The 11,541-nt window shown below is 48.7% G+C and overlaps 1 protein-coding gene across 1 annotated transcript; it reads left to right on the top strand.

Annotated features, from left to right (window-relative positions):
* Nucleotides 1-6: 6 nt before the first annotated feature.
* Egr1 (early growth response 1) lies at nt 7-3,389 on the top strand. The gene is made up of 2 exons (XM_010613780.3): nt 7-439; nt 1,131-3,389. Exons 1-2 carry the CDS (start codon nt 145-147, stop codon nt 2,459-2,461), a joined length of 1,626 nt encoding a protein of 541 aa, XP_010612082.1. The 5' UTR covers nt 7-144; the 3' UTR covers nt 2,462-3,389.
* The last annotated feature ends 8,152 nt before the right edge of the window (nt 3,390-11,541 follow it).

Below are 11,541 nucleotides of genomic sequence, written 5' to 3'. Positions count from 1 at the left end.
GGGAACCCCACTTGCTCTCTCCCCAGTGTGCCCCGCGCCCCGCATGTGACCCGGCCAGGCCCCAGCGAGTGCGTCCCCAGCAGCACCAGCACGGGGCTGCGTCCAACCACCCTGCCACCCCGCTCATCCTCCGGCTCATCTGGGATGGCCGCAGCCAAGGCCGAGATGCAGCTGATGTCCCCGCTGCAGATCTCCGACCCGTTCGGCTCTTTTCCTCATTCGCCCACCATGGACAACTACCCCAAGCTGGAGGAGATGATGCTGCTGAATAACGGGGCTCCCCAGTTCCTCGGTGCCGCCGGAGCCCCAGAGGGCAGCGGTGGTAACAGCAGCAACAGCGGGGGCGGTGCAGGTGGAGGGGGCAGTGGCAGCGGCAGCGGCAGCGCCTTCAACCCTCAGGGGGAGCCGGGCGAGCAGCCCTATGAGCACCTGACCGCAGGTAAGCAGTGGCCTGCGCCTAGAGCGAGCTCCTTCGCTTCCATCCTGTTGGCCAGACCATCACCGCAGGAGTGCTCCTGGTCCTTAGGGGTGTACCCGGGGTTTCCCTTCCCTTTCTCGCATCTCCAGAGTCCTGGGTTTAGGGATATGCCTGGGGACACCCCCACCCTGGACTTGAGCAGTGCGCAGAGGGTTCAGCTTTTGTTTTGGATGGAGAGCTCTGGAGCTGCGTGGGTGGCTGGAAAGGGGGAGGGCTTGTTTTGATGTGCAAGGCTGCACCCCACCACCACCACCACCAAAGGCTTGCCTTGTCTCTATGTGGCCTGTTCCCAAAGAAGGGCGGAGATCCGACCCGTTCTGCCAGGGATGACCCGGCAGCCCAGGGTAGGGGGCGCGCAGTAGCCACGGACATGGGCTGCTGGCGGGAATCCCTCGCCCGCGCAGCCGCTGCTGCGGAGCGCTGGAACTGGAGCTGCAGTGGAGGGGGATTCTCCGCGTTTGCGTCAGCTGTTGTTGAAACAGGCTCTGCCACTGGAGCAGGTCCAGGAACATTGCAATCTGCCGCTATCAATTATTAACCAGCTCAGGAGTCGATGGCAGCTAACTGACCTCTTGTCTGGCAGCCCGGGTCCTTCTTGTCCTCCAGTGATTGCTCTCCAGTAACCAGGCCTCCCTCCTCTTTCTCCTGGCAGAGTCTTTTCCTGACATCTCTTTGAATAATGAGAAGGTGATGGTGGAGACAAGCTATCCCAGCCAAACCACGCGGCTACCCCCCATCACCTACACTGGCCGATTCTCTCTGGAGCCTGCACCCAACAGTGGCAACACCTTGTGGCCTGAGCCCCTCTTCAGCCTAGTCAGTGGCCTGGTGAGCATGAGCAACCCACCAGCCTCCTCATCCTCAACACCGTCTCCAGCAGCCTCTTCTTCCTCCTCGGCCTCCCAGAGCCCAGCCCTGAGCTGCGCAGTGCCATCCAACGACAGCAGTCCCATTTACTCTGCGGCACCCACCTTTCCCACACCCAACACTGACATTTTCCCGGAGCCCCAAGGCCAGGCCTTTCCCGGCTCTGCAGGCACGGTGCTCCAGTACCCACCTCCAGCCTACCCTGCAACTGGCAAAGGTGGCTTCCAAGTTCCCATGATCCCGGACTACCTGTTTCCACAGCAACAGGGAGATCTGGGCCTGGGCACCCCAGACCAGAAGCCCTTCCAAGGCTTGGAGAGCCGTACTCAACAACCTTCGCTTACGCCACTCTCTACTATTAAGGCCTTTGCCAACCAGTCGGGCTCCCAGGACTTAAAGGCCCTCAATACCACTTACCAGTCCCAGCTCATCAAACCCAGCCGCATGCGCAAGTACCCGAACCGGCCCAGCAAGACGCCCCCCCACGAACGCCCCTATGCCTGCCCAGTGGAGTCCTGTGATCGCAGATTCTCTCGCTCTGACGAGCTTACTCGCCACATCCGCATCCACACAGGCCAGAAGCCCTTCCAATGTCGCATCTGCATGCGCAACTTCAGCCGAAGTGACCACCTTACCACCCATATCCGCACCCACACAGGCGAGAAGCCATTCGCCTGTGACATCTGTGGGAGAAAGTTTGCCAGGAGCGATGAACGCAAGAGGCACACCAAGATCCACTTGCGGCAGAAGGACAAGAAGGCAGAAAAAAGTGTTATGGCCTCTTCAGCCACCTCTTCCCTCTCTTCCTACCCATCTCCGGTTGCTACCTCTTACCCATCCCCAGTCACTACCTCTTACCCGTCCCCAGCTACCACCTCATACCCATCCCCTGTGCCCACCTCCTACTCCTCTCCTGGCTCCTCTACCTACCCGTCCCCCGTGCACAGTGGCTTCCCATCGCCCTCGGTGGCCACCACCTACGCCTCTGTGCCCCCTGCTTTCCCTGCCCAGGTCAGCAGCTTCCCTTCCTCGGCTGTCACCAACTCCTTTAGCGCCTCCACGGGGCTTTCGGACATGACGGCAACCTTTTCTCCCAGGACAATTGAAATCTGCTAAGGGAATGGGATGCAAAGGAAACGGAGAAAAAGAAACACCAGAGACGTATGGACAGGAGGAGGAGCTGGCCGTAAGAGGAGATGCTCTTAGGTCAGTGGAGGTTCTTAGAGCCGAGTCTTCCCTCTCTACTTGGAGTGGAAGTTCTGTTGGCCAACAACCTTTTCTGCCCACTTCCCTTCTTGCCCAGTTCCTATTCCCTTTGACTTCAGCTGCCTGAAACAGCCATGTCCAAGTTCTTCACCTCTATCCAAAGAACTTGATTTGCATGGATATTGGATAAATCATTTCAGTATCATCTCCATTGTATGCCTGACCCCTTGCTCCCTTCAGTGCTAGAAAATTGAGTTGGCAAAATGGGGTCCGGGCCCCTCAGAGCCCTGCCCTGTACCCTTGTACAGTGTCTGTGCCATGGATTTTGTTTTTCTGGGGTACTCTTGATGTGAAGATAATTTGCATATTCTATTGTATTATTTGGAATTAGACCCACACTTTGGGGGGGGAAAAAGAAAAGCCAAGCAAACAAGTGGTGATCCTCTATTTTGTGATGATGCTATAACAATAAGTTTGAAGCTTTTTTTGAAACAGCAGTCCTAGGTATTAATCGAGCATGTTTCAGAGTGTTGTTCCATTAGCCTTTTTGTAAATATTGCTCGACCGTACTCTCACATGTGGCAAGATATGGTTTGGTTTTTCTTTTCCTTTTTTCCTTTTCTCCTTCCCTTTTGGTTTAAAAAGTTTCATGTCTTGGTGCCTTTCGTGTGACACGCCTTGCTGATGGCTTGACATGTGCAATTGCGAGGGACATGCTCACCTCTAGCCTTAAGGGGGGCAGGGAGTGATGATTTGGGGGAGGCTTTTGGAGCAAAATAAGAAAGAGGGCTGAGCTGAGCCTTGGCTTTCCAGAATGTAAGAAAACAAAATCTAAAAATCTGAACTCTCAAAAGTCTATTTTTTTAACTGAAAATGTCAATTTATACATATATTCAGGAGTTGGAATGTTGTAGTTACCTACTGAGTAGGCGGCGATTTTTGTATGTTATGAACATGCAGTTCATTATTTTGTGGTTTTATTTTACTTTGTACTTGTGTTTGCTTAAACAAAGTGACTGTTTGGCTTATGAACACATTGAATGCGCTTTATTGCCCATGGGATATGTCATGTATATCCTTCGGAAAAATTAAAAGGAAAATAAAGAAGCTGTGATTGGGTATGTGTTTCCTGGGCTGGGGGAAGGGCTCTGCTAGTGAACAATTGGGAGAATTTCTCAAGGCCGAGGCTGTTACAGATAGAACAGTGTACCCACCAGAGTCATGCCCATTATGTGTCCCTGGGTAAATCTGTCTCCCCATACACAACACCCATGCTGGGGAACAGGATCTTCCCTTCTAGATCCGCACTGGGCCTGTTCTCCCTCATTCTGGTGGGCTACAACTTTGCCTTGGTTAGTTAAAGCTAAAGAAGGTCACGGTTAAAGATGGGTATGTGGGAAAAGAAAAAAAAATGGGTATGTGGCTGGAAGCAGTGCTATTCTCCCAGCATCCAATATTTGGCCAGCTCTGCCTCCCACCTATGCCCCGGGCTGGGAAAACCTGTGTTCTTGGGAATCCCTGCCATGTATAACTGAGGGACGCAAGAGCTGGGCAGATGAGCTTTGGGAAACAACAGCTGGGGCTGACTCAACTTCTCTCCCTCCCGTCACGTCCCCAGCAACTTGAGGGCAGGAAAGCTCAGAAGAGGCAAGGACCAGTTTTCAAGCCAAGAATCCTTCCAGGAAGAAAGCCTCATCACTTGCCAGCTGGAACTGCCAGCCTTGGCAGCTTCCTGGGACACAGGGCAGAGTGGGCAGTAGGCTGGCCTGGTATCTATTGTTCCCCTTCATGCCAAGTCTGTCTGCATTATTCAGAGAGCATGTGGTGCTAATTTCTTTTGGCCCCAACCCCCTAGGGTGCCCCGGAGCAATCCTTGCAGATATGTAAGCATCTGTTCACTCTGTAAGAGGCCTTGACCTGGCCATGGCAGACACAGTAAGAGCAGTTCCTATTTCAGGATTGCAGAATGTCAGTTGGGGAGACAGATGTTACCACATGGCATGGGCTATACAACATAGGCAAGCATTGAGGGTTCTTTGGGATCCTAAAGAAAGGCACCCAAACCATCCATGGGCTTGGGAAAGGTGGGACATCGAACTGGGGAGCCTACATAGAGAACAGTCACCTTGGTTTTTGCAAAGGCGGAGGGATGTTGGCTAAGTTTCCAACCTAGGAGTGTGGATGGAGTAGAGTATTTGTGGAAGCACTACTATCCAGCATTGATTCCTGAATGTTTTGTGAGTTGATCAGATACCCCAATCCATGGGGAAGACAGTGCGTAGATCCACATCTTGGCTTCCTAACTTCTGACTGCTAACATCACATAGAATGGCATAGCCCTCTGCCCAGCATACTCATCAGGCCCTGAGTAAGGTCAAAGTCAACCCACCTCCACCCCTTTCTATCTCTCTGTGGATTCCCCAAATTCTCAACCCACGCCTTTTGGAGCCAGCAGAATTCCAGTAACTCCTTAAGCATTAGTCTAGTTCTTTGTCTTGCTTCCTAGACTTTCTCCACCAACACTGTTGACACTGCCCTTTCCCATGACCTCAGACTCCTAGGCTTGGACACAGGAAACCAGGTGCCTTCTCTGGACAGGGGCATGTCCCTCCCTGCAAGCCTCCTAACACATGGCCAGGGCTGGATGGGACATCAGTGTTGGCTCACTGCTTCCCAGCCCATCTCGCTGTAGGCTCAGCAACACAAGTCTGTGCCCGTTAACATTCTTAGGAGTTTCTCACCCCAGATTCCCAAGAAACAAAGTTCAGTGAGAATAAAACATGAAAGAGATACTGTTCCTTTAAGGCAGTTTCAAACTTTTCAGTGCCTCACAGTGGGATTCCCTGGCTGGTTTCCCCAGACCTCACTGATACCTCACCTCTGGGATAAGGCCCTGATAGCATGTCCAGTCTGATGCACATGGCTTGAGAGATTCTGTCCAGCTTGCTGGCTATTTTCATGAGTCCTGGCACCAGGATTTCTTTAGGTTCTGACAGTCCAAGTTCAAGCCCCTTCACATGGTTGAAGCAGGACACATCTCAAAATCTGGCTTCATTTTGCAGACCTGTAGCGTAGTGAATGTGTTGGCTGATGTAAGAATAAGGAAAGTATATTAAGCTGGGCCTGGTGGTGCACACCTGTAATCCTATCCGGGAGGCTGGGGCAGGAAGAGTGTGAGTTTCAGCCCAGCCTGGGGAATTAGTGATTTAGCAAGACTCTGTATGGAAATAAAAAGTAAAGCTAGGTATGGTGGTGTACACCTGTAATCCTAGCATTTTGGAAGCTGAGGCAGGAGGATTACCATGAGTTCAAGGCCAGCCTGAGGCTACATAGTGAATTCAAGGCCAACCTGAACTGTAAGGCAAGACCCTGTCTACAAAAGGAAGAAAGGAAAGAGAGAGGAGAGGGGAGGGAGGGGAGAGGTGAAGAGAAGGGAAGGGTAGGGGAGGGAAGAGGAGAGAAGAGGGGACTGAGGGATTAGTTTAGCGTGAAAGCCCTGGGTTTAATCCCTGGTACTTAAAAAAGAGAAAAGAAAAAAAAAAATGCAGAGCAAGAAAATGTGGACTGGGGATGCAGTTCAGTGGTAGTATACTTGCCTAGTATGCCAAAAGCCTCTGGTTTTGATTCCTAGAACCAAAAACAGATAGTAAACATGTTTACTTTATTTTATTTTTTATTCATTTAAGTTTTTTGAGAGAGTCTTGTTGCATAGTTCAAGCTGGCCCTGAACTAACTATGTAGTTCAGTTTGGCCTCAAACTCACTGCAATCCTCCTGCCTCAGCCTCCTGAGAATGTGCTGATTTTAACTTCCTTCCTTCCTTCTTCTTTTGTGTGTGCGGGGATAGAACTCAGGTCCTTGTGCTTGCGAGATAGGCAGCAGAACCACTGAGCTAAATTCCCCACCCTTTAACTCTTTCTTGAAGGAGAAAAATCTGAAACCAAAGACTCAGGACAGTGCTGATAGGCAGTGCTGGAGGAGAGTGTTGAACACCTAAATGCTACCTGAGAACATCACCATGTAGGCCTTCAGGAATGTGGAAGGATGGAGACTAGACAGACAAGTAGGGTGGAAGCAGGGGACAGGGACAGCAGGAGGAAACTCAGCCAGCTGAGGAGGGTTTAGATGTGAAGTAACAGAACCAGGGCCTAAGGACCCTGGAGCCCTTCCTCCTGGTACCTGAGAGGGACTCTTTCAGCTCGGGAATGCTCGTCCTCATTCACTGGAAAAGTTCCAAGCACTCAGCAAGGCCGGCCAGGTTGTCCCTCTGAGGTAGCCCTGCGCCTCCTCCTACTTCCTGGTATAGCTGCGACAAGGTTGGAGGTTTTCCCTGTCAGGTCCCCTCCCCAGTCCCAGAAAATTTCACAACTTTGTGCCACACTGGGTGCCTCTTAAGAGGGGAAGAGACTGGGAAAACTGAGATCCCAGTGTCCTGAGGGAAATGAGGCCAACTCTAAAAGAATCACGTCAAGTAAATAAGATTTCAGCATTTTACCCAGAACCCTTTGGGAGCTAATGAGATTTTGCACCCAAATAGTCAGTGTAGCCCTCTACTTCAGCATTTTTTTTTCCCTGTGCTCATTTTCCCATAACTAGAACCTAGGATGACCTTTTATGGAGAAACTCCCTAGAAAATGTCTCTGAGTGGGAAGTGGTGGCTCAGTTCCTCAGAGCTAATAAATTTATCTCATTCCCCTTTGGGGGGAGTTCTCGCTATTTTCCTTGATGCTAAGGGTTTCAAAAAGTATTTTTACAATTTTGTGGAACTACAATTGATGTATAATAGACTGTATATAATTTGGGGTTGAGGGTGTGGCACAGTGGCAGAGCACATACCTAGCACGTGTGAGTCCCTGGGTTCCATTGCCAGCTCTAGCGGGGAAAAGGGTACAATTTGATGAGTTACGACGCACATATCCACAGACAACCTTCACCGCAATGAAGAAACTGAGCACACCATCACTTCCAAAAGTTTCTGCTTTTCCGTTGGTGATCTTTCCTTCCTTTGGCCTCATATTCGCCAAGTAACACTTGTTGTAGATCGGTTTGCCTTTTTTAGTGTTCCTTGGAATCATTCAGTGTGTACTCATTTTGATCTAACTTCTTTCACTCACCACCACACCCTCTTTCTTTTTGGCAGTACTAGGGGGTTGAATCCAGGGCCTTTTCACTGAGCTACATTTCCAGGCCTTTTTTTGTTTTGGTACCGGGGATTGAACTCAGGACCTTGCACTGGTGAGGTAGGCAGCAGAACCACTGAGCTAAATCCCCGGTCCTCCAGGCCTTTTATTTATTTATTTATTTATTCATTCATTCATTCATTTTAGGCAGAGCCTTGATAGATCCCTAAATTGCCCAGGCTGGGCAGCCTCCGAGTTCTGGGATTACAAATGTGTACCAGGACACCTAGCAGCATCATTTTATTTATTTTTGTATCTGAAGCACTCTACCACTGAGCTATACCGTTAGCCTGCGTCGCTACTTTGAGAGTCAGGCGTGTTGTGTGTATAAATCCCTCACTCCTGCCTGAGTACATCTATTATATGGCTGTACCACAATCTGTTCATCCTTTCACCTATGGGTGGATATTTGGATCAAGTCCCTCTGCAGCTGTTACAAAGAAAACGGCTGTGAACATCGGAGCACAAGCGTTAGTGCGGATGTGTTCCTGTTTACTCCAAAGTTTCCCTGAGAGTTTCTGACTCCTCCCTCCCTATTTACTCACCTCTGTCTCTTGTGAGACAATAACCACTCATCTCCCCAACAGTCACAGCCCAGCTTCCCAAAAGATTTGCTGCTTTTAATCTTTCCTTGAGTAAACAGAGCCAGCCCCTTCATCATTTTTATTGCTTTATTCCAAACTCCTGTTTATCTCTTCCTAGTAAGGAGATAGGTGGGCAAGGCTATTGTCATTATCTTCTCAGCCTGGAAAGTGCGCATAAGACCCCGGGACACTTTTCCAAGAGAGAAAAGTATGTGGTAGAAGGTGGCTAGGGACTGATAAGACCCTCCTATCTCCAAAAGAGGAAGGGGCTGAGATGATGTGAGAAGTTGCCCCGGGAGACTGATCATAAGAGGTCACCTGGACACTTATCCTTTATTGCTGACTTTTGTGGGCTCTTCCCCAGGGATTCTTTTGGAATATTGGCCCCGCTTGGCCAATAGATCCCACAGGCTGTACTCGATCCCATTTCCATGTTCCAGTTCTGCGATCACATTGTAACTGAGACCTCTGCCTTTCCTTAGTGGGCCACCAAGAGTGTAAAGCGCAGCTGAAGTTACAGGGGAGATCTGGGCCTGGATTCCCAGTGCAACAGACAAGCTGACACTTGCCGATATCCTGGTGTGTGCTGGGATTGGAGTGGGGTCCTAAGAACTTGGGGCTCTCAGTCTTTGCTGACTGGATGCAGGTTGGCTGTTTAATGTTCCCCGCTGGTGGATGATTTGTTAGGGACCGGCAGGATAGAAGCATCAACAGCTGGTGCTGGCTTCTAAGTTTCTAGGCTGTAGGATTTCTGAAAACTCAGGAAAAGCCTAAAACAGTGGTGTGTGCCTATAATCCCAGCACTTGGGAGGTTGAGGCAGGAGTGATTGCAGTTCAAGCACTGCCTCAATAATTTAGTGAGACCCTGTCTCAAAATAAAAAATTTAAAAGGGGCTAGGGATATAATTCAGCGCAGAGACCCTGGGTTCAGTCTCTAGCATTGAAAAACAAAAAACAAAAACATAAAACACAGGGCTGGAGGTGTAGCTCGGTGGTAGAGCATTTGCTTATCACGTATGAGACAGAAGAGGAAGAGAGAATCCAGGGACTTTGTATCCTCCCCCCAAAAAAATCAGGAGGGGTTGTTACTTTATTAGTTCACGGAGTTCCTTCAGGTGATTTCACTGACTGATACACTGATTGACTGATTGAGTGATTAATTGTGTTAGTGTTGCCCAGGCTGACTGGGAGCTCCTGGGCTCATGTGATCCTCCTGCCTTAGCCTCTTGAGTAGCAGGTGTGCACCACCAAATCCAGCTTCCTGGGCTATTTCTTAGAGAACTGGTGAGATCTTGGCTCTGTCTTTGAATTCTCTTTCCATCCCCATTTCCGACATGTGACTCACACATACTACTAGACTCAAAGCCTTTCTCTTAAATTTCTTTCTTCAGCTTTTCACCGACTTGATGTTAACCAGGTAGTCTTGTAAGTGATTTATGGGTTAGGCGACTTGTTTGCTTTCTTGTTCCCCAATTTTTTTCTGGTACCAGGGATTGAACTCAGAACCTTGAACTTGTGAAACAGGCACAGTGCCACTGAGCTAAATCCCAAGCCCTCTTGTTCCCCAATTTAGTGAGGGCCTCTTGGAAGGAAGAGCCAAAGTGTGGGCCGCTTTCTTGAGACCATACTCAGGAATGGACCATCCCAAATCTATGAGGCTCTTAAAGCCACTCAGACATATCTATCCCCCAAAACCATACCTGCTACATTAAAGCCTTGAGCACAGAAGGATAAACAGGATAGACAATCTGGGGCAGTGAAGAATTGGGTGGGGGAGATGTGGAAAGAAATAATTACCAGACAGTGTGATAGATTGGAGGTGTGTCCAGGGTAGGGAATGACTAATTCTGTCCGGGAGCAGAGGAATAGGGTGGAGAAAGAAGATTAGGAGTTCATAGGAGGAAGGCTTGCAGGTGGAGGGACTAGCAAATGCAAAGGCCACCACATTCAGGAAGTAGCAAGTTAATGACCATGTGGCCCGGAAACAAGGAATGAGGGGTGGGGATGAGGCTGGAAGGGCAGGTTGGGGCCAGATTTGGAAGGATGGCCCTAAAGATTTCTCCTGAAGGCATTCGGAAGCGGGTAGACAGCTTCATTTGTGTTTCTGGGAGACAAGACTGCAAGCTTCTTGCTTCTCAGAACCTGGTGCCCCTACTCCACTTCTGATCCAGTTATGGCAATAATAACAATAATTCAGACGCATCACTTCAGATTTTATGCATGCTTTGGGTGTGTGTGGTACTGGGGATTAAATCAGGGCCTCATACATCCTAGGAAAACACTCTGCCTCTGAGCTACATTCCCAGCCTTTTTTGTTGTTGTTGTTTTTTATTTTGAGAGAGGATCTGGCTAACTCACTGAATTGCCTGGGCTGAGCTTAAACTTTCCATCCTCCTGCCTCAGCCTCCTGAGTGCTGGGGTTACAAGTGACCGCTACCATGCCCAGGTTCATATATATTTTTTTTAATTCTGGGGAGAGAATTCAGGTCCTAGCAATGCTGGGTAGATGCTATACCACTAAGCTACATTCCCAGTCCCAAACTTCATTGTTTTATTGTGGAAATTTTTAACTATTCATAAAAATAGACGAGAATGGTGTAAGGAACTTCTCTGTATCAATGAACCAGTTCAAAAATTATCAATTTAAAATCAATCTCGTTTCTTCTACTACTCTCCTTTTTCCTCCCATACACACTGGATTATATTGAAGCAAATTTCAGATATTATGCAGTTTCATCTGTAAATACTTAAGTGTATATCTTTATTAGGAAGCCACACACACACACACACACACACACACACACACACATTACACATCTTTATAGGTATTTTTGAGTCCCTTTGTTTGAGTCAGGACTCAAAAACACCACACTTTACATTTGATTGATATATCTCAAGTTTCTTTTCAGTCATAATAATTCTTGTTATTAATTAATTTATTGGTACTGGGCATCAAACTCAGGTTCTTACATTTGTGAGGCAGGTGCCGGAACCACTGAACTAAATCTCCGGTCCTATGTATTAAAGTAACTAGATTATTTGTCCTGAGGAATTTCCCACTTTTGGAATCTGATATCTTGCATTTTAATTGTTATTTAACAAACCTTTCCTTTTCTCTGTCCTTCCTTCCTTTTCTATAGTCTGGGGTTTAAACCTAGGCCTTGTGAATATTAAGCAAGTATACCACCTCATCCCCAGCCCTTCAATTTTTTTTTTTTTTTTTTTTT

This window comes from Fukomys damarensis, unplaced genomic scaffold (assembly GCF_012274545.1).
Source record: "Fukomys damarensis isolate Sample0158 unplaced genomic scaffold, DMR_v1.0_HiC HiC_scaffold_3, whole genome shotgun sequence".
NCBI lineage: Eukaryota > Metazoa > Chordata > Mammalia > Rodentia > Bathyergidae > Fukomys > Fukomys damarensis.
This window is presented reverse-complemented; position numbering and strand designations above follow the sequence as displayed.